Source organism: Dendropsophus ebraccatus, chromosome 10, assembly GCF_027789765.1.
Source record: "Dendropsophus ebraccatus isolate aDenEbr1 chromosome 10, aDenEbr1.pat, whole genome shotgun sequence".
In the NCBI taxonomy this organism is placed as follows: domain Eukaryota; kingdom Metazoa; phylum Chordata; class Amphibia; order Anura; family Hylidae; genus Dendropsophus; species Dendropsophus ebraccatus.
In genome coordinates, this window is record NC_091463.1 from 45,058,180 (window position 1) to 45,082,645 (window position 24,466).

Consider the following 24,466-nt stretch of genomic DNA (forward strand, 5'->3'; position numbering starts at 1 on the left):
ACTGGATGGCATAATCACCAACGGAGGAAGTTCCTTGGGATAGGTTGAGGAGAGCAGTCTCAGCCGAAGACGCACGGGCAGGTTCCTCAAAGACAGAGCGGAACTTGGCCAGGAAAATTCGGAGATTAGCAGCCACAGGATCATCACGGTCCCACAGTGGTGTGGCCCAGGCCAGAGCTCTACCTTCCAATAGGCTGATGATGAAAGCCACTTTAGAGCGCTCGGTGGCAAACTGACTGCTTAGAAGTTCGATATGCATGGTGCATTGGGTCAGGAATCCTCTGCACAACTTGGGGTCACCTCCATATTTACTTGGGAGAGCCAGTCGTAGCTTAGCAGAGGCTGCAGGAGGTGATGACTGCTGAGCGGTGGTATGCTGCTGTACGGCTGCAGTCAGTTGTTGGATCAGCTGTGACTGTTGCTGGATTTGTTGAGCCTGTAGGGCGACCACTCGGGCTACTTCGCGGATATCAGGCACCTCGCCGGGATCCATGGTTGGAGCCTACTGTAACGCCTGGAGTAGTGGATCCACTGGACCGTCACCAGCGATGGCACTAACCTCACCAGGGAGCGGAGTCTAAGGGGCCGCTGGTTTTCACCAGAGCCCGCCGCAAGGTGGGATGGACTTGCTGCGGCAGGCGACCCCCAGGTCGCTACCCCTGGCTTGGTTGCTAGTGACGGCGGGCGAGGAGTGGCAGGAGCAGTAGGCAGGAGATGGTGCTGGCAGAGGCCTGTAGGCGTAACCGCAGGAGTCAGGCTGATCACAGGAGCAATGGTGTGACAGGGGAGCAGGAACCAGGGACAAGGACTAGGGACCAGGTAGCGGAAAGGAATCAGGAACAAGGACTAGGGACCAGGTAGCGGATAGGAATCAGGAACAACAGGGAGCTGGGCCAAACGCTATGGGAAGCATGTAGAGGCTCCAACACCTGGAAGGGGGCAGGGCTGGAACTTATAGGGGAGTGATTGACAAACAGACCAATTAGGAGCGCACTGCCCCTTTAAATCTGAGACAGCCGGCGCGCGCGCCCTAGAAGGCGGGGACGCGCGCGCCGGCCGGCACAGCGACGGACAGAAGCGTGGTGAGGTGAGGCGCCCCCGGGGCAGAAGCAACAGCAGCGCCGGGTCCCTGCCTACGGACACCGGCTGCTGCAGATGTAGGAGAGAAGGTGCGGCGGCGGTCCGGAGCACGGGACGCCGCCGTGACCCTAACAGAGTGGAGTGCGAGCACTGATTATGTAAGGCACACGCTCAGTTCACTAATGAAACCAAACTTGCATAACACACTAGGAGTGGAGTGCGACCACTGATTATGTAATATGCACGCTCGGTTCACTAAAGAAAATGAATTTTCAGAACACAGTAGCAGTGGAGTATTCAATGATTCCACTAAATTGGTATAACTGAATAGTAGTTTACAAGAGTTTACAGTGTCCAGTGATCAGGGAGTGAATAATATGTACTGCATATCCACTGGTCCCTGTGAATTCGTATAGGCACCCAGTTACTTGGCAAACTGTACACTTGATTGACAGCTACAACAAAAATTACTCTGTTATTCTTTCTCTGCTCTACTCTGACTGCATGAGGTACTAACAACTTAAATATCTCAAAATTATGTACAATCAGGCTTAAGCCGAGACCCCTGTGCTACACAGCATGCCCCCCCCCCCTGGAAATATGTTGTAAAAATACAAACATACTAATTTTACCTACTAGTAAGCTCGGATAGGCCGGTCGCCTTATACCTATTAATCCCCTAAACAGGAACAATTATATGGGGGTGCGTCTCATGGGTCTTTGCAGTGTAGCACAGCAGCTTACAATCTTATAAATTATTTACACTGTTCCCCAAACCACAAATAACATTATAACAGAACAAGTGGCTGAGTATGGCGTAAGCTAGTATCATAAGCAGTGGCGTAGGGGCCCAAGGTAGCCTGCTCTGCCTTCATGGTAGGTACTGTATGCCACTGGCAGTCAACCACTGTACCCCGCTCTCTACGGATATAAAAACCAATAAAAAAAACAACTGAACCTCTAACATATTACAACATATAGATTTTATTGTTAAAATTACAATACAATGACAAAATAATAGATAAATACACAATGAACCATGGCTGACAAAATGTTAAAAACGACAAACATACAGTGAGGGGGCTGCTGCAGATGGACACAAGTAAATAAATAAATAAATAAATAGATGGTAGATTAAAGTGCTAGATGCAGTACAAGGAGAGCTATGAATAGATGATTTTGTAGTAAACAAGCCAAAAAAGTGCTATAAAAAAATTCATAGATCTAAGCTGGTGTAAAACTACTAGAGTGTCATACCATAAATGATTTGACTTCCATCATTTATGGTATGACACTCTAGTAGTTTTACACCAGCTTAGATCTATGAATTTTTTATAGCACTTTTTTGGCTTGTTTACTACAAAATCATCTATTCATAGCTCTCCTTGTACTGCATCTAGCACTTTAGTCTACCATCTATTTATTTATTTATTTATTTACTTGTGTCCATCTGCAGCAGCCCCCTCACTGTATGTTTGTCGCTTTTAACATTTTGTCAGCCATGGTTCATTGTGTATTTATCTATTATTTTGTCATTGTATTGTAATTTTAACAATAAAATCTATATGTTGTAATATGTTAGAGGTTCAGTTGTTTTTTTTATTGGTATTTAGTTTGCTACTAGAACCCGAAGTTCGTAACCTTATACTCATCCCCCATACATTAGAGCAGTACTGGTAGTGTCTTGTATGGTGGAGTTCTACAGACTTTATATATGTGTTATTATCTCAACAGATATATATGTATATGTTAGTATAGGTATGTATCTGTGGCTATATATATATATATATATATATATATATATATATATACATTCACGGCCACTTTATTAGGTACACCTGTCCAACTGCACGTTACCACTTAATTTCTAATCAGCCAATCACATGGCGGCAACTCAGTGCATTTAGGCATATAGACATGGTCAAGACAATCTCCTGCAGTTCAAACCGAGCATCAGTATGGGGAAGAAAGGTGATTTGAGTGCCTTTGAATGTGGCATGGTTGTTGGTGCCAGAAGGGCTGGTCTGAGTATTTCAGAAACTGCTGATCTACTGGGATTTTCACACACAACCATCTCTAGGGTTTACAGAGAATGGTCCGAAAAAGAAAAAACATCCAGTGAGCGGCAGTTCTGTGGGCGGAAATGCCTTGTTGATGCCAGAGGTTAGAGGAGAATGGGCAGACTGGTTCGAGCTGATAGAAAGGCAACGGTGACTCAAATAGCCAACCCCAAGGTAGGCAGAAGAGCATCTCTGAACGCACAGTACATCGAACTTTGAGGCAGATGGGCTACAGAAGCAGAAGACCACACCGGGTGCCACTCCTTTCAGCTAAGAACAGGAAACTGAGGCTACAATTTTGCACAAGCTAATCGAAATTGGACAGTAGAAGATTGGAAAAATGTTGCCTGGTCTGATGAGTCTTGATTTTTGCTGCGACATTCGGATGGTAGGGTCAGAATTTGGCGTCAACAACATGAAAGCATGGATCCATCCTGCCTTGTATCAACGGTTCAGGCTGGTGGTGGTGGTGGTGTCATGGTGTGGGAAATATTTTCTTGGCACTCTTTGGGCCCCTTGGTACCAATTGAGCATCGTTGCAACGCCACAGCCTACCTGAGTATTGTTGCTGACCATGTCCATCCCTTTATGACCACAATGTACCCAACATCTGATGGCTACTTTTAGCAGGATAATGCGCCATGTCATAAAGCTAGAATCATCTCAGACTGGTTTCTTGAACATGACAATGAGTTCACTGTACTCAAATGGCCTCCACAGTCACCAGATCTCAATCCAATAAAGCATCTTTGGGATGTGGTGGAACGGGAGATTCGCATCATGGATGTGCAGCCGACAAATCTGCGGCAACTGTGTGATGCCATCATGTCAATATGGACCAAGATCTCTGAGGAATGCTTCCAGCACCTTGTTGAATCTATGCCACGAAGAATTGAGGCAGTTCTGAAGGCAAAAGGGGGTCCAACCCGTTACTAGCATAGTGTACCTAATAAAGTGGCCGGTGAGTGTATATATATATATAAATATATAGTCTGTAACCAGTGGCGGAACTACCACCGTAGCAGCCGTAGCCGCTGCTACGGGGCCTGCCGTAGCCGCTGCTACGGGGCCCGCCGTATCAGGGGGCCCGGTCCCCGGTCCTGTAATGGACACCTGGCCCCCTGAGAAGACACTTGCAGCACCCGGCCGCAGAGCGGGCCTCCCAGGTGCTGCAAATGCTAAGCCGCATTGTGCTGTGCGGCCCCTGTCCCCGGCATCTGCTGGGGCCCCCGCCCCCGTTCTCTGCGTCCCCTGTGGCTCCCGCCCCCCACGTCTCTGTGCTGCAGCCCCCGCCCCCGTTCTGTCTTCCCCTGCGGCCCCTTTCCTGTGTCCCCTGCGGCCCCCGCTCCCGTCCTGTGTCCCCCTGCGGCCCCCGCTCCCGTCCTGTGTCCCCCTGCGGCCCCCGCTCCCGTCCTGTGTCCCCCTGCGGCCCCCGCTCCCGTCCTGTGTCCCCCTGCTGCCCCCCCCCCTATATAGTGTCCCCACCAGTAGCCCCCCCATAGTGTTTCGAGCAGCAGCCCCCCATATAGTGTCCCCAACAGTAGCCCCCCCATAGTGTCCCGAGCAGCAGCCCCCCATATAGTGCCCCCAGCAGCCCCCCCATATAGTGTCCCCAGCAACAGCCCCCCGATATAGTGTCCCCCCCAGATTCCCAGGGCCAATCCCCCCCCACACCCTCAGTGTGACCGCCCCCCCCCCCCAATGTACCAGAGGCCCCTGTGAAGCCTTTCCCCCAACCTCATGACCTGCGGGGCCCCCACACTGCCCCCCACAGACCAGAGAGAAGAGGAAGGCGGGCACAGAAACCACACAGGACCAGAGGACAGAGCAGGAACCAGGACAGGTGAGATTACCCCCAGAGAACTACAACCCCCACTATGTCCTTCTAACTGTTCATAATGGGAGTTGTAGTTTTGCAGCCTGTGGACATTCAAGTTGCTGAACTGCAACTCCCATCATGCCCTATTGACGGTTCATAGTGGGGATTGAAGTTCTGCAACGGATTAGAGGCTGACATAGTATAGGAGGGGGGAGGCAGTGGCACAGTAGAACTACATCTCCCAGCATGGTGTGTGGTAATATGCAGGACTACATCTCCCAGCATGGTGTGTGGTAATATGCAGGACTACATCTCCCAGCATGGTGTGTGGTAATATGCAGGACTACATCTCCCAGCATGGTGTGTGGTAATATGCAGGACTACATCTCCCAGCATGGTGTGTGGTAATATACAGGACTACATCTCCCATCATGGTGTGTGGTAATATACAGGACTACATCTCTCAGCATGGTGTGTGGGGTAATATACAGGAATACATCCCCAGCATGGTGTGTGATAATATACGTTATATACAGGACTACATCTCCCAGCATGGTGTGTGGGGTAATATACAGGACTACATCCCCAGCATGGTGTGTGATAATATACGTAATATACAGGACTACATCTCCCAGCATGGTGTGTGGGGTAATATACAAGACTACATCCCCAGCATGATGTGTGATAATATACGTAATATACAGGACTACATCTCCCAGCATGGTGTGTGGGGTAATATACAGGACTACATCTCCCAGCATGGTGTGTGATAATATACAGGACTACATCTCCCAGCATGGTGTGTGGTAATATGCAGGACTACATCTCCCAGCATGGTGTGTGGTAATATGCAGGACTACATCTCTCAGCATGGTGTGTGGGGTAATATACAGGACTACATCTCACAGCATGGTGTGTGGTAATATGCAGGACTACATCTCTCAGCGTGGTGTGTGGGCTAATATACAGGACTACATCTCCCAGCATGGTGTGTGGTAATATACAGGACTACATCTCCCAGCATGGTGTGTGGTAATATACAGGACTACATCTCCCAGCATGGTGTGTGGTAATATACAGGACTACATCTCCCCGCATGGTGTGTGGTAATATGCAGGACTACATCTCTCAGCATGGTGTGTGGGCTAATATACAGGACTACATCTCCCAGCATGATGTGTGTGGGGTAATATACAGGACTACATCTCCCATCATGGTGTGTGGTAATATACAGGACTACATCTCCTAGCATGGTGTGTGGTAATATAAAGGACTACATCTCCCAGCATGGTGTGTGGTAATATACAGGACTACATCTCCCCGCATGGTGTGTGATAATATGTAGGACTACATCTCCCAGCATGGTGTGTGGGGTAATATGCAGGACTACATCTCCCATCATGGGGTGTGGTAATATGTAGGACTATATCTCCCAGCATGGTGTGTGGTAATATACAGGACTATATCTTCCAGCATGGTCTGTGGTAATATACAGGATTACATCTCCCAGCATGGTGTGTGATAATATACAGGACACATCTCCCATCATGGTGTGTGGTAATATACAGGACTACATCTCCCAGCATGGTGTGTGGTAATATACAGGACTACATCTCCCATCATGGTGTGTGGTAATATACAGGACTACATCTCCCAGCATGGTGTGTGGTAATATACAGGACTACATCTCCCAGCATTGTGTGGGGTAATATACAGGACTACATCTCCCAGCATTGTGTGGGGTAATATGCAGGACTACATCTCCCAGCATGGTGTGTGGTAATATGTAGGACTACATCTCCCAGCATGGTGTGTGGTAATATACAGGACTACATCTCCCACCATGGTGTATAGGGTAGGCTGTAGAACTACATCTCCCAGCATGTTGTGTGGGGTAATATGCAGGACTTCATCACATAATAGGAGTTGTAGTTCTGCAAAAGATAAGACGATGGCAGGGTACACGAGGGGGAGATGGTGACACAGTACACTAGCGGCTATGTGGGTGCCTGTGTACATGTAGGGCTCGCAACACATTGCCGGAGGCAGCGTTCCTTCCAGGAGTATGCTGAGATGGGGGGGGGGGGGGGGGGCATAAAGTTTTTTGCTATGGGGCCCCATGAATCCTAGTTACGCCCCTGTCTGTAACACTGGTGTATATGTGTGTGTGTGTGTCAGTAGTGTCTGTAACACTGGTGTATATGTGTGTGTGTGTGTGTGTGTGTTTGTTTGTGTATGTCAGTAGTGTCTCAAGTGATTGACAGGTTTGCTCCCAAAGATGTTCTGCAGCAGCTTCTATTAATGCTGGGCTCTAATAAAAGAACCCACCATTAATATCTGCTGCATTTTCTTTTATTTCTGGTTGAGTATTTCTTATTACACTGAGATGATTTCCCTGTGTACAGTCTACTCATGGTGTATACATCAGCACTAGTGTAATCACATTACAGCGTATACACTACTGTTCAAAAGTTTGGGGTCACCCAAACAATTTTGTGTTTTCCATGAAAAGTCACACTTATTCACCACCATACGTAGTGAAATGATTAGAAAATAGAGTCAAGACATTGACAAGGTTAGAAATCAAACTTTGCTTTCGTAGCCACCTTTTGCAGCAATTACAGTATTGCACACCTTTGCAATTCTAGCTATTAATCTGTTGAGGTAAGCTGGAGAAATTGCACCCCACGCTTCTAGAAGCAGCTCCCACAAGTTGGATTGGTTGGATGGGCACTTCTGGCGTACCATACGGTCAAGCTGCTCCCACAACAGCTCAATGGGGTTCAGATCTGGTGACTGCGCTGGCCACTCCATTACCGATAGAATACCAGCTGCCTGCTTCTGCTGTAAATAGTTCTTGCACAATTTGGAGGTGTGTTTAGGGTCATTGTCCTGTTGTAGGATGAAATTGGCTCCAATCAAGCGCTGTCCACTGGGTATGGCATGGCGTTGCAAAATTGAGTGATAGCCTTCCTTATTCAGAATCCCTTTACTCTGTACAAATCTCCCACTTTACCACCACCAAAGCAACCCCAGACCATCACATTACCTCCACCATGCTTAACAGATGGCGTCAGGCATTCTTCCAGCATCTTTTCATTTGTTCTGCGTCTCACAAACGTTCTTCTTTGTGATCCAAACACCTCAAACTTGGATTCATCTGTCCACAACACTTTTTTCCAGTCTTCCTCTGTCTTAATCTTTTCCTTTTATTGGCCAGTCTCAGATATGGCTTTTTCTTTGCCACTCTGCCCTAAAGCCCAAAATCCTGCAGCCGCCTCTTCACTGTAGATGTTGACACTGGTGTTTTGTGGGTACTATTTAATGAAGATGCCAGTTGGGGACCTGTGAGACGTCTGTTTCTCAAACTAGAGACTCTAATGTGCTTATCTTCTTGCTTAGTTGTGCAACGCGGATTCCCACTTCTTTTTCTACTCTGGTTAGAGCCTGTTTGTGCTGTCCTCTGAAGGGAATACACACCGTTGTAGGAAATCTTCAATTTCTTAGCAATTTCTCGCATGGAATAGCCTTCATTTCTAAGAACAAGAATAGACTGTAGAGTTTCAGATGAAAGTTCTCTTTTTCTGGCCATTTTGAGCGTTTAATTGACCCCACAAATGTGATGCTCCAGAAACACAATCTACTCAAAGGAAGGTCAGTTTTGTAGCTTCTGTAACAAGACTGTTTTCAGATGTGTGAACATGATTGCACAAGGGTTTTCTAATCATCAATTAGCTTTCTGAGCCAATGAGCAAACACATTGTACCATTAGAACACTGGAGTGATAGTTGCTGGAAATGGGCCTCTATACACCTATGTAGATATTGCACCAAAAACCAGACATTTGCAGCTAGAATAGTCATTTACCACATTAGCAATGTATAGAGTGTATTTCTTTAAAGTTAGAACTAGTTTAAAGTTATCTTCATTGAAAAGTACAGTGCTTTTCCTTCAAAAATAAGGACATTTCAATGTGACCCTAAACTTTTGAACGGTAGTGTATATGTGTGTATGTCAGTGGCGTATCTGTATATATGTTAATGGTGCCTCTGTGTGTGTATATACAGTATGTGCGTCATTGTCTGTGTTTGACAGTTTTTTGCTATGGGGCCCCATGAATCCTAGCTACGCCCCTGATCATAGGCCAAGCTGGGATGTCTCTTACCCAATATATTGTGGCCTCTCACAGACAATAGCCCCAACTATACTAACTAAAGGCCTGATGTTCGTCCTAGAAAATTTGGCGTGCATGCTTATTGATCTTGGGTGGCCAGTCTAGGTTACTGAGTGAGGGGCCCCTCTTGCCAAAGTTCTGTACCAGTCCCCTTCACAACTGGAATGGATACATCTCCTATGCTGTCTCAGTGAATCTCTCCTCTCTCACTAGTCACAGACTATCAACAGCAGTTAAGGAATCCCAGAAGACAGATACAGTACTTCACGTAGATGGCATCAGGTCTCTCAGTCTGCATCTATTACAGCTAGCCCTCTCATCAAAATGGCTGCTCCAGACTTCAATCATCTGCTCCTTCTTCTTTCATCAGGTCACATCTTCCAACTGTCAGGTTAGAGCCCTATTTCACCAGACGATTATCGTTCAAATTATCGTTAAATCGTTCGAATCTAAACGATAATCGTTCGGTTGAAATCCAGTTAATGATTAACGACCGAAAGAGAAATCGTTGATCGCTTTATAAGACCTGGACCTATTTTTATCGTTGCTCGTTCGCAAAACGTTCGCAAATCATTCGCATTGAATAAGACGTTGTTCGCAGTAGATACGAACGCGAATAGCGAAGAAATAGCGAAGAAAAAACAATCGCAAATACGATCATAAGTAACAATTATTGCTCCATGGAAATGAGTGAACGTTTTCAAGTCTTTCGCAATAGCGGTCGTGTGATATCGTTAATTGTTAATGATTATGCGAACGATAATTGTCCGGTGGAATAGGGCCCTTAGCCTCCCTTGCTGTGTACTGCAAAACAGCGACATCTTGTGGCCAAATGTAGAATGTCAGTTTAAAACCATATATCATATGATCATATCATATTATTATACGCAGTTACTTCTCTCTGGTTGCTTCATCATCTCCGGAAATGTTGTTTCACCATCTCAGAAAATTAATCACCAGCTGAGTGGACGGGTGCTAGGGATTATGGTTAATCCCTTTCTCCCACCCTGTAAAGCTCCAGACAGGTAACATGTGCAGCCGCCATGTTTTATTTCAAATTTCTTAACGAATCTGCGTGCATTCGCCTTTCAGAACAAAACTAATTGACACATTTGCTTCGCTCTTATCTAGTTGATGACGAGCAAGCACATTATAAGAAAATCCATGGTAGTGGGCAGGGCCGGCCTTGGGGTAGATAGGGCCCTGTGCGAAACTTTCTTTTGTCCCCCCCTTTCCCCTGTTGATACCCTAAGACTAAATCTTAGGCCCCGTTCCCACTGAGCAAAGCTAGCGGAATTCCGCGACTTACAGCCTCCCATCCCTCCAGACATCTCCCACAATAAAACCACAAAGGAGATGGGAGGCTGTAGCATTTAGTTATGATAGACTAAATCCTACTACAACGAGCACCACCCCTGACTGTTATATATGTGACCTTTTCATCACTTTTAGAATTTTTTTCTGGGATGTGATTTGGCCTTTTTGCCATTTACCGTGCAAGATCAGGAATGTGATCATTCATAGTTCAGACAATAACACTTCAGATATCAGGGTATGCTGGGGTAGTAGTTATGCACTGTTTCAGCTGTTAGGGTATGCGCGAGATAGTAGTTATCCACGGTTTAAAGGGGTTATCCAGTGCTTCAAAAACATGGCCACTTTTCCCCCTCTCTTTTCTCCAGTTCAGGTGTGGTTTGCAATTAAGCTCCATTTACTTCAATGGAACTCTGTTTGAAACCCCACCCAATCTGGAGACAAGAGAGGGGAAAAAGTGGCCATGTTTTTGTAGCACTGGATAACCCCTTTAAGCTATAAGGGTATGCTGGGGGCAGTAGTTATGCACTGTTTCAGCTGTTGGGGCAGTAGTTATGCACTGTTTTAGCTGTTAAGGTATGCTGTGGGTAGTAGTTATGCACTATTTCAGCTGTTGGGGTATGCTGGGGCAGTAGTTATGCACTGTTTTAGCTGTTAAGGTATGCTGTGGGTAGTAGTTATGCACTATTAGCTGTTGGGGTATGCTGGGGCAGTAGTTATGCACTGTTTAGCTGTTGGGGTATGCTGGGGCAGTAGTTATGCACTGTTTTAGCTGTTGGGGTATGTTGGGGCAATAGTTATGCACTGTTTCAGCTATGAGGATGCTAGGGGAGTAGTTATGCACTGTTTTAGCTGTTGGGGGATGATGGGAGTAGTAGTTATACACTGTTTCAGCTGTAGGGGTATGATGGGGGTAGTAATTATGCACTGCTTTATAACATTATGGACAATTATCTTTTTAAATCTTTTTATTTTACAAAAAAAATCCAAGAAGGCAAGGAGAGGAGAGATGTCAGTGTCTGTATATACTGTGGCAGTGCATGTATACACAGCACCAGGGTCAGAACAGTGTACATGAAGTAGATTGCCACAGTGTATACAGACTCTGCAGAGGGAGAGAAAGACAAATAAGATAGATAGATAGATAGATAGATAGATAGATAGATAGATAGATAGATAGATATCCAAATATGATACAGAGCAGCACCACAGGATCAGGTAGGTTGGTGCCAGCGGATAGTCCCTGCCAGGGACGAAGTCAGCTATTCAATGGAAATGTATTCCGCAGCACACAGGTATAAGTGCAAAAATAGTTGGGTTTATTACATCAGTGCATAAACAAAACACGGCATATGGTGAGACGCGACGTTTCGATGATCTCCATCATCATTTTCAAGCGTGTGGGCAGTGAAACAAAGCAAGAGTTTTATACAGGTGTGGTAATTAGTGATTACAAATCATTGGTCAAAACATAATGAGCAAATTATACAGCATATGTGCAAGTCCCGTGCGATTCCTTGTGGAGCACAACATCTTAGTGCGGTATGATCGCAGCGTTTGCGAATAAAAGTCCATCTAGTGCAAAGTGTCCATGTGAAAAAGAGGCTTGAGAATGTCCAAAAGAGACCTCTTAGTAAAAAATACATAATGAAAAACATATTAGTCCACTGGTATATAGATCCGGACTTCCGAGCTCACTCTCATGGACACAGGCTAGTAGTAAGATCATATGATCTAGTCATGTGGGGTAAACATTTCATTCATAAAAAGCGCTCACATACTGACTGCAGTAGTATAGTAACGCACAATTGAACTGTACCGGCTCAGGGGGAAGTTCAGGCTTCACCATATCGGATCATCACCGTCACTATAACTGTGTTCCACTCAACCGGTGCACTCGAAGAATACCACGGTGTGTGTACCGCACAGAGCCCCCTTCAACGCCGGATGGCCACTCAAGGCCGAATTCACACAAAAGAAAAGTGCAGGGGAAATATAAGGACATGAAGCGGTTCTCCTGGTCTTGGTCAGTATCAGATGAAAAAAGTGATTCGCACTGTGTCAATCCATATGAGGTGAGTTCAGTCGTCCTTCAGATCTAAACAAAGCAAATAGAAAGATAAGTATAGCATAGGTAAATAACAATCAAATCAAAGTTGCCCTGTGCCTATCCCAGGATTCCCCCGTGACAGTCAGGAACAGTGGAACTTTGATTTGATTGTTATTTACCTATGCTATACTTATCTTTCTATTTGCTTTGTTTAGATCTGAAGGACGACTGAACTCACCTCATATGGATTGACACAGTGCGAATCACTTTTTTCATCTGATACTGACCAAGACCAGGAGAACCGCTTCATGTCCTTATATTTCCCCTGCACTTTTCTTTTGTGTGAATTCGGCCTTGAGTGGAAATCCGGCGTTGAAGGGGGCTCTGTGCGGTACACACACCGTGGTATTCTTCGAGTGCACCGGTTGAGTGGAACACAGTTATAGTGACGGTGATGATCCGATATGGTGAAGCCTGAACTTCCCCCTGAGCCGGTACAGTTCAATTGTGCGTTACTATACTCCTGCAGTCAGTATGTGAGTGCTTTTTATGAATGAAATGTTTACCCCACGTGACTAGATCATATGATCTTACTACTACCCTGTGTCCATGAGAGTGAGCTCGGAAGTCCGGATCTATATACCAGTGGACTAATATGTTTCTCATTATGTATTTTTTACTAAGAGGTCTCTTTTGGACATTCTCAAGCCTCTTTTTCACATGGACACTTTGCACTAGATGGACTTTTATTTGCAAACGCTGCGATCATACCGCACTAAGATGTTGTGCTCCACAAGGAATCGCACGGGACTTGCACATATGCTGTATAATTTGCTCATTATGTTTTGACCAATGATTTGTAATTACTAATTACCACACCTGTATAAAACTCTTGCTTTGTTTCACTGCCCACACGCTTGAAAATGATGATGGAGATCATCGAAACGTCGCATCTCACCGTATGCCGTGTTTTGTTTATGCACTGATGTAATAAACCCGACTATTTTTGCACTTATACCTGTGTGCTGCGGAATACATTTCCATTAAATAGATAGATAGATAGATAGATAGATAGATAGATATGTGTACTTACACTGATAAATTAATAATTTATTTTCCTTAATTTATAATATAGATTTGACCAATAGGAAAATTTAAAATATACCTTTTATTTTTCTTTTTTTAAAAAAAATATTAATTTATTCAAAGAAAAACAAAACAAAAAAACAACTTCATAACGCAGCCATCACCATCCTCCTGAACATTCAAGAGTAGCAAAATTCATATGTCTTTCTTTTTCTCCTAAGACACCGTGTGCATATTCTTTTATTTGTATTGCACTTTCTTATTCTTGTATTTCATTCATGTTTATGTCCCTTTTGCTTGTTGTATTTATGTAAACAGTCTTTTCATGTGAGCAATTACTTTATACATATTCCGTGTTTCTGTCCCTTTTACTTGTTATATTTATGTAAACAGTCTTTTTTTGTGAGCAGTTATTTTATACATATTCCTTTAATTGTAAACAGGTGAAGAGTTAATTTTTTACTTCCCTTATTTCTCCTGTAGTGGGTACTGGAAGTCCTTCACTTTCTTATTGCACTGGCCCGACGCGTTTCCTAAACCATTATCCTCCAGGGTCGTAGGGTAAGCTCACTTTTTTCCTTGGGACTTTTCTTTTCAATCCATCTGCACGGCTCTGGTGATGGCGGCCATCACCAGAGCCGTGCAGATGGATTGAAAAGAAAAGTCCCAAGGAAAAAAGTGAGCTTACCCTACGACCCTGGAGGATAATGGTTTAGGAAACGCGTCGGGCCAGTGCAATAAGAAAGTGAAGGACTTCCAGTACCCACTACAGGAGAAATAAGGGAAGTAAAAAATTAACTCTTCACCTGTTTACAATTAAAGGAATATGTATAAAATAACTGCTCACAAAAAAAGACTGTTTACATAAATATAACAAGTAAAAGGGACAGAAACACGGAATATGTATAAAGTAACTGCTCACATGAAAAGACTGTTTACATAAATACAACAAGCAAAAGGGACATAAACATGAATGAAATACAAGAATAAGAAAGTGCAATACAAATAAAAGAATATGCACACGGTGTCTTAGGAGAAAAAGAAAGACATATGAATTTTGCTACTCTTGAATGTTCAGGAGGATGGTGATGGCTGCGTTATGAAGTTGTTTTTTTGTTTTGTTTTTCTTTGAATAAATTAATATTTAAAAAAAAAAAAGAAAAATAAAAGGTATATTTTAAATTTTCCTATTGGTCAAATCTATAGATAGATAGATAGATAGATAGATAGATAGATATATAGATAGATAGATATAAGATAGATAATAGGAGATAGATACATAGCAACATAATAACATAGTAAACAAGGTTGAAAGAAGACAAGAGTCCATCAGGTCCAACCTAGGGAAACCCTACTGTATTGATCCAGGGAAGGCAAAAACCCCTACGAGGCAGACGACAACGACGATAGATAATAGGAGATAGATAGGGGGGGGGTGAGAGGGAGATGGGAGGGAGAATAAAGAGGTAGACAGAGGGGAGAGAAGAATCATCAGACTTACAGCAGGGGCAGAGTATTCCGGATGCTGCATGAATTGCTGAGGAGAAGAGAGGAGGCACATGGCTGGGCAGAGGTCACAGGTCAGCACACTGCCCGGCCGGGAAGCACGGCCTGTGCTACAGAGATTAGCTGCCACACACACACAGCTGATGACCTGTCCAGCAAACAGTTCAGCAGGCTGAATTGTGGCTAGAAGAGAGTCAGTATCCTACCCGCGGCGGGCGCCAGGGGGTGGGGCTTGTCGGCGGGGGCGGGGCTTACCAGGGCGAACCCGGAACATTAATCTGCAGGGTCCCTGGCCCCTCTGTCTTCAGGAGCACCCCTAACCAACTCCTATGCAAGGATGGCAGGCGGCCAGCTAGGGAGGCGCTCTGACAGACAGAACATATCTCTGCCAGACCAGTTAGGTGTGCAGCTGACTGTCTGCCAGAGTGCCCCCCAACTGGCCAGGAGTGATGCGCCCTGTGCAACCGCACAGGTCGCACACCCCTAAGGCCGGCCCTGGTAGTGGGACATTGTTCTGCTGGCTTTATGTATGCTGGACATTGCTTGTTCTGCTGGCTCCATGTATCACTCATGAAGAGGTACATAATGGTTTGAAGTCTAAGGAAACATTGGCTTTATTTATGTCTGCTGAGTTATGTGTTGCCAGTACAGAACAATTAGACTTACATAAAGCCAGCAACTTATTTTTGGTGAATTTTTTTTTTTGTCACTGAGTGTGTATTCACTGGATATAAAACAGAAAATTGCTGCAGCAAACTATAAGTGCCATATAATTTTTATTTATTTTTTTAAAGAATGAGGTTCTTGGCAAACCATTTGATCGAATAGAATGTACCAACTCACCGCGTTAAGGTGATCACAGGGAGTTAAAACCTACACTAGCAATGGCCTCACTAGACTATAAGTCTACATATCTGGGCATATAGGATCAACTGAACGCTATGTAATATACCTATAGGAGCTGGATGAAGTGCACGGCTATAAAGGAGGTAGCCACACACCCCACATGTACCCCACACCTAACACTTGTTCACACTATGTAGTTAGCACGCAGCCGTTGCTAACAAGGAGACAAAAACTGAAAATTGCTGTAGCAAACTGTAAGTGCCATATAGAATTTTAATATTTTTTTTCATTCTTTGAAAAAAATTGTTTGCACTTACAGTTTGCTGCAGCAATTTTCTGTTTTTGTCTCCTTGTTAGCCAAGGCTGCGTGCAAACTGCTTAGTGTGAACAAGTGTTACACACTTTACACAGAAAGATTATCTGACAGATTATCTGCCAAAGATTTGAAGCCAAAGCCAGGAATGGATTTGAAAAGAGGAAAACTGTCAGGCTTTCCTTTATGACCTGATCTCTGTTTATAGTCCGTTTCTGGCTTTGGCTGGTGAGTTTTTACTTTCCATTTGATCAAATGGTTTGCTAAGAACCTCATTTAAAAAAAACAAAAAAAACCACACACACTAAAATTCTATATGGCACTTACTATTCACAGGATGTGTTATAAATAACTAAAGCGTATCTCCTTTTGAACATGCTATCATGTCTACATGCAGTTTCCTATAAAGCAGGAGAATCTAAATAGATTATTATGCAGTCTAAGGCTATGTTCACACTACGTAAAATAACGGCCGTTGTTTTTTTAGATTCAGTAACGGACGTCAAAACGTTTAAATGGAGCTGAAAAAACGTTGTGTGAACATAGCCTAAACATGATAAAGCTTCCCAAAGGTGAATATTAACACTAATGGGATGGGACTTCAGGGCTTATTCCCGCGTCCCATATTTTATGGGCCCTATGGACGGGGAAGCCCTATAATGGAACTCTTTGAATCTCAGCGGTACTGAAATGACTGAATGACAGTACTGAATGACTATCATTACAGTGCTGTGGATATTCAAAGAATTTCCCAGCTGCCAACCTGATATTGATACATCATGCTGGGCGGGGAAACACTCCATTAAAGGGCTTCCCCATAAATAGGATCTGTAAAATACAGGACGTGGAAATAAACTCATACCTTTTTGATTTTCTCTGACTTACCACTGATCACACCAATACTAGTTATTTACCACCTATTTTTACCACCTGACATACAGACGGACACTACACCCATACAATAACACCTTAACCTTAAGCAGACCCCACTACAATACTATAACTTAGAACCATAGTTAGTCGTTCTACTTGTTTTTATTTTCAGTGTTTCAGTGTCTTTATCAGTCCATTTTTTTGTGGAAATAATTCAGAATTGGTTTAATATAGTTTCAGAAAAGTCCCATTAATTGTATTAATTGTATAATCCATTCATTGACAAAATATGCAAGCCCCAGCTGATAATGCTCCACACATAAAGGTGGTTAATACAGTTTGTATGCCTTAACCAAGTGACATGGCTGATTTTTACAAAAACAAGGTTACTATACAGAACCAGCGTCATACTGGATGTATCAGAATTAGCGGATGTTATCAAAACACTGACAGAGGCGCAGAACAGGCGGCCTGGGAACTGGCAGCTGTGGCAGAGCAAGACAGGTAAGTATACATTACTGTCAAGTCATCCACAGCCCCGGCAGCATGGTTAATAAACAAATTATCCCCCCCAAAAAACCTTTAAGTTAGTGGCATATGAGGTATGTTCTTAGAGTGTCAGTGGCATATGTGGAATGTGCCTATTAAAGGGGTATTCCCCCCAAAAAATTTTTTGCATTAATACGTTGCCCACCCGTAGCTTTCCATCTTTCCAATATAAAGTTATTACGGATTCTGCACAGTTTTGCTGTTATCTAGAAGCACTCACCCCTACCGTTTGCATAGAATCATCAGCTCTCAGTCCACTCCGACACGCTCCCTGCTTCTGGCCCCGACCCTCCGAGACGGCATCACGTGTCCTCCCTCTCTTCAATGGGCTGGCTTCTAACCCTGCCTATTGAAGTGAGGGAGTACACTGACAGCTGCTGCTGTCTCCCGACTGCCTCCCCCCAGGTCACCTGTGTGCCCCCTCGCCCCTGAACACACCTGTGCCCCCCCCCCCCCGCAGCTCACCTCGGCACCCCCCGCACCCCCCTCCGGGACTCACCGGCACCACAACCCCCGTTCTCACCCGCAGCACCTCGGCCCAAGACCCCCCCCATCTCACCCGCGGCACAACCACCCCCGTTCCCACCTGCAGCACCTCGGCCCACGAACTCCCCCCCCCCGTCTCACCCGTGGCACAGCTGGCAGCGGCGGTACCAACACCCCCGGACCCCACACAGCTCAGTACAGCACCCCCTGCCGCCGGCTACTTTGCTTGGTTGCCGGGATGCGGGGGGGTGCTATGGGGCGCTCACTAATGGTCCGATCCCCCCCCCCTCCTCCTATACCAAGTACATACCCCCCCCCCCCTTCCGATACCGAATACATCACCCCCTCATCAGATCTGCAGCACCGGGCCGTCTCAGCTTCCATCACAGCAGCTGCAGCAGCTCACCGTGCTTTGTCCCGCACAGAACGCTGTGAGCTCCTGCTGTGATGGAAGCTGAGATGGCCCGATGCTGCAGATCTGATGAGGGGGTGATGTATTCGGTATTGGAAGGGGGGGGGGGGATGTACTTGGTATAGGAGGAGGGGGGGGATCGGACGATTAGTGAGCGCCCCATAGCACCCCTCCGCATCCCGGCAACCAAGCAAAGTAGCCGGCGGCGGGGGGTGCTGTACTGAGCTGTGTGGGGTCCGGGGGTGTTGGTACCGCCGCTGCCAGCTGTGCCACGGGTGAGACGGGGGGGGGGGGGGCGAGGTACTGCGGGTGGGAACGGGAACGGGGGTGGTGGTGTCTACTACTCTGCTAAGCAACACTCTCAACTCTGCTATGCAATGCACACAACTCTGCTATGCAACACACACAACTCTGCTATGCAACGCACACAACTCTGCTATGCAACGCACACAACTCTGCTATGCAATGCACACAACACTGCTATGCAACACACTCAACTCTGCTATGCTACGCTCTCAACTCTGCTATGCTACGCTCTCAACTCTGTTATATCTTGTGGATATCAGCTCTGCTACATCATGGACCAATCAGACGTAAACATTGCATGATGGGAGATGTAGTTTTCTGGCCGGCGCCATGTTGGATATAGTTCGGCTTTCTAAAAAACTTGTAACTCAGGAACGGAAGCAGCTAGAAAGACGGGAGACGGCTCAAAATTCTCAGGGGGACTTGGTGAGTAAGACCAGCTAGGTTTGGGAGCATTTTATTTTTTAAGCTCTTGGGGGGAATACCCCTTTAAGTGAGTTGTGAATGCTTTATGTCCCCAGTGTTTGAGTGACACAAGCAATATGTGTTCAGTGTGTGAGCAGCAGATGCGATAGGTGTGCATCATGAATCATCATGAGTGCAGTATATGTTCAGTGTGCTAGTGGCGTACATGGTACATCAGGAGAGGCTAAATGCGGAATTGGGATACTGTACATAAAGGGGGCTAAATACAGAATTGATGCACATGAGGAGGGCTGAACACAGTATGGGTGCACATAAGAGGGATACGTGTATTGTGTGGGGGCCAACAGTGTTGACTAAATGCTTTTTGGGGGCCCAAAGTGTGGGCTAAATAAAGTGTAAAGTAGTGGGGGGCACATGGAGATACATATAGTGTGGAGCTTTAAAGGGAAACTAACAGTTTCTGTGTCTCCAGGCTGCCACACTGCCTCTTCCAGAATGACTAAAAACCTAAAGAGGCTTATGCAACCCTTTTACATTTTAATATTTTTGCCAGGGCCGTCTTATCCATTGGGCAGGGTAGGCGGCTGCCCGGGGGCCCTTGCGTCCTAGGGGGCCCCTGCCCTCTGTGACATACCTGTATTTTTAGCTTTATAAGACGCACTTATAAAACTAAGTGCGTCCTATAAAGCAAAGACGGCTCCCAAGCAGTGCTGAGCACCGCAAGGAAGCCGTCCCGCCCGCAACCTGTATTGCCGCTCACTAAGCATATGCATAGTGAGCGGCCCTGAGCCACCCCCTCCGCCCGTCCCTTCTATCGCTTCTCAGCTGACAGCCGATCAGAAGCCCAGGAAAGTGCAATGAGCAGCACTTTCCTGGGCTTCTGATCGACTCAGCTAATCGGCGATAGAAGGGGCGGGCAGTCCAGGAACTCACCCGTCCGGCGGCCCCAGCAGCTCCTCTCCCGGCAGCGCGCCACTCCCGTCATCCTCCGGCACAGGCAGCGGGGTACAGAGACGCTGCCTGTCCTGGATGTGTCGTGCAGCAGGTCACTCTGTACCCCGCTGCCTGTGCCCGGAGGATGTCGGGAGTGCGCGCTGATGGGAGAGGAGCTGCTGGGGCTGGCGGACGGGTCAGTAACTGGATTGTTGTTTTGGGGGGCACTGGCTACTATGGGGGCACTGGGTACTATAGAGGTACTGGCTACTATGGGGGGCACTGGCTACTATGGGCGTACTGGCTACTATGGGGGTACTGGCTACTATGGGGGCGCTGGCTACTATGGGGGGCACTGGCTACTATGGGGGGGACTGGCTACTATGGGGGCACTGGCTACTATGGGGGAGACTAGCTACTATGGGGGGCACTGGCTACTATGGGGGGCACTGGCTACTATAGGGGGGGACTGGCTACTATGGGGGCACTGGCTACTATGGGGGGCACTGGCTACTGTGGGGGGCACTGGCTACTATGGGGGGCACTGGCTACTATGGGGGACACTGGCTACTATGGGGGCACTGGCTACTGTGGGGGGCACTGGCTACTATGGGGGCACTGGCTACTATGGGGGGCACTGGCTACTGTGGGGGGCACTGGCTACTGTGGGGGGCACTGGCTATTGTGGGGGCACTGGCTACTATGAGGGGCACTGGCTACTGTGGGGGCACTGGCTACTATGGGGGGCACTGGCTACTATGGGGGGCACTGGCTACTATGAGGGGCACTGACTACTATGGGGGCACTGGCTACTATGGGGGCACTGGCTACTATGGGGGACACTGGCTACTATGGGGGCACTGGCTACTGTGGGGGGCACTGGCTACTATGGGGGCACTGGCTACTATGGGGGGCACTGGCTACTATGGGGGCACTGGCTACTATGGGGGGCACTGGCTACTATGGGGGGCACTGGCTACTATGAGGGGCACTGACTACTATGGGGGGCACTGGCTACTATGGGGGGCACTGGCTACTATGTGGGCACTGGCTACTATGGGGGGCACTATATGGGGGGATTGGCTACTATGGGGGGCACTATATGGGGGGGATTGGCTACTATGGGGGGAATGGCTACTATGGGGGGCACTAAATGCAAAGATAAGGGGGATTTGATGGTGGCGGTTGGGGGGGGCCAATTCGCATCTCTGCCCAGGGGCCCAAAATACTGTTAAGACGGCCCTGATTTTTGCCCATACTGTATTGGCATACAAATGACAGCTTATGGCAAATTATGATGTTAGATCTTCTTACCTTACTTCGAATTTGCCCTGATGTGGACACCTTACGGATGAGTTTATGGGAAATACCCTCTTGTTCCCCTTCGCTGTCAGAAGATTCCTCTCCAGTGGTCTCTGTTGTAGGCAACTTGTCTGAGTCAAGTGATGAGACTGAATCTCGTGTCGGTCTTTGAAACAAATCATCTGGAGTCAGCTTCTGAGCCATGATGAGAACTTGAACTGTACCTATCAAATAAGTATAGCCACAATTATCTCAAGAATAAAAGAGAATATACGTAACAATACATTATATGTTACAAAAAGAGGTATTTATATTTAAAACTGATATAATTTCATTTCCCCAAATCCACTGTGGATAGGTGATAACATTGCCAGTTGAGAAAATCCCTTTAAGGCTATGTTCACACTACGTAAAATAACGGCCGTTGTTTTCAACGGCCATTATTTTGCGGCCGAAACTACGGCCGTAGAATTACGAGCGTACGGGTTTGTCGTGAAACTACGGCCGTTGTTTAATTTTGCTTCCTAGCATGTTTTTAAGCGGGCTGAAACTGGTAATTTACTTTAAATACTGCGCCCAGCCCGAGAAACCACTCAAATTTTTTTTTACATCAAAATCAAGTTTTATTTGGCAGATATAAGTTTTACGTCCGCGGCCGCATTGAAATCCACGGCCGTTGTTGGAGCATTATCGGCCCTAAATAATTGACATGTTCATTTTTCACGGGGACGTATAAGCAACGGCCGTTATTTGATACGTAGTGTGCATTCAACGGCCGTAGTTCCATTGCATTGCAGTCATATTAGTGAACCTCAAAACAATGGCCGTAGTTTTGCGGCGAGGACTACGGCCGTTGTTTTACATAGTGTGAACATAGCCTAAATGTGGAAAATATTGAATACATCTTATAAAAAATAACAATGGTGTGTAATCACTGAGGCTATGTTAACACAACGTCAAAAGTAGAGAAAATCGGCCGATTTTGATATTTTATAAAAATATCCGTTATTGCCACGATTTAACTGACTGCAATGGCAGTGCATTGAAGTCAATGGAAAGACGGACATCCAATGTACACAATGTATTGAATAACAGATGTTTTTACTGTGGACGTCTAAATAATGAACATGATCATTATTTTCGGACGTCTTTTGCAAACAGCATACGTTTTTATTATTTGCTCACAAACAGTTTTCCTTTTTTTACTGTTCTTTCTCCATTTTTACTATTAAATTCAATGGACTTTTCAATTAGTAACCACAAACTAGAATAATGTACCAACAGCCGTCATAGGTCTTAGGGACCTATTATACAGAGCGATAATCTGCCGATCATCGCTCCATGTAAGAAAGACAACGATCAGGCGATGATAAAACCATTGCCCGCCAGGTGTGCATTGCTACGTGTAATAGCGATCCACGACCGAGGGCTGATGACTGTATAAAGAAAAAATAATAAAATTATACATACCTCTCCACACTCCCTGATGTCCTACTAGCTTCGGCCCGCTCCTGGCAGTGTCTGAAGTGACAGGCCACTCAGCCAATCACTTGGGCAGTGCTGTGACCAGTGATTGGCTAAGCGGGCTGACACTTAAGACACTGCAGAGAACAGACTGAAGCTAGCAGTACATCAAGGGAGCACAGAGAGGTATGTATAACTTTATTATTCTCACTTGTTAAGGCAATTCACCGCTGAAGATGTCCGTGCAGCCCATGCTGCACAATTACTGAGCCATGAATAGTCCCGATCTAGCAGATCTGCGCTCACTTACATAAAGTCATTGGGCCATGTAATACGGCCCTTAGCTTAGCGTGCATGTGTGTTGGGAAGATTACGAAAGATAATTGTTGTTCCTGTGTACACAACTAAGCCAAGAATTCAGCCAAAATTAACTCTCTCCTTCTACACTTTATTGACTATGAACCCGAGATAAAGTTGTCTGAATTCCCAGAATGTACACAGGAACAGCAAGTCTATTACAGAATGTACACAAAGCAGCAAGGTGGGCTAAAAAAGACAACTAAGCAAATAGCTCACATAAGAACATAAAAGTAGGGGTGGAGGAGGAGAATGAGGTGGAGCTAAGGCACGCCTCTCCCTAAGCACCTCTGATGATCCGCTACAGGTGCCTAGGTCTGGTCTAGAGTGGCTATGTGGTGACTGGATGTGTAATACCATATAATAAGATGTGTGCAACGTACGAGAAATACCTTTGTATTGCAGCTCTTCGGTACTCGCTCCCAGAAGTCGCAAGAACGGATTATGTCCTGTACGAGATACCGATTAAAAAAGATATAAGCACAAGTAAAGTCTGCCTCTGTGTGAGTATACGTTCTTGTGACTTCTGGGAGCGAGTACCGAAGAGCTGCAATACAAAGGTATTTCTCGTACGTTGCACACATCTTATTATATGGTATTGCTGCAATATTGCGGATTAAGTGGGATCCGTTGTGATGTGGATGGACTCATATGCTGTCTAGAGAGTGCGGTGTTGGTTATTTATTGCTAGTGACTGGATGTGTATGCTCTTTCTTGGGGAGAGAATCAGGTGCTGCTGGACATTGATAACTCCCGTGTTGGAGCAGAAACCCCGCGACCCTGTGGAGTGTTGTTGGCGTGAGGACCGGAAGGATACTGTCTGCCTGGTGAGAGGAGGGCAGCGGTGTGCAAACCAGCAGCTATTGGGCTGAAGAGGGGAGCTGATCCACGGTGGGACTTGAGCCTCGGCAAGTCAGGCGGACGGACGCCAAAGTTACGTGTGGTGCTGCGCAGGTGGCAGACGAGGCCTGTTCGGGTGGCTTGTACCTGGGATAAGAGAGTTGTCTGCTTCCTCCTTCATCTGTGCAGCGTATGTGGCCCAGCTGCTGCGCGGCGGTAAGACTGAATACTTGGGACACGGTGAGAGTGTGAATCCGGCTGAAGCAAGGA

At 46.1% G+C, this 24,466-nt stretch overlaps 1 protein-coding gene across 4 annotated transcripts in view; it reads right to left on the reverse strand.

Annotated features, from left to right (window-relative positions):
- Positions 1 to 24,466, reverse strand: part of DGKK (diacylglycerol kinase kappa) — a 151,547-nt gene that overhangs the window by 108,214 nt on the left and 18,867 nt on the right. For all 4 annotated transcript variants that reach the window (XM_069986148.1, XM_069986150.1, XM_069986146.1 and 1 more), the window contains exon 2: positions 21,548 to 21,759. In XM_069986148.1, the coding sequence (XP_069842249.1) occupies positions 21,548 to 21,739 (192 nt within the window). In that variant the 5' untranslated portion in view covers positions 21,740 to 21,759. The remainder of the gene's footprint in view (positions 1 to 21,547; positions 21,760 to 24,466) is intronic.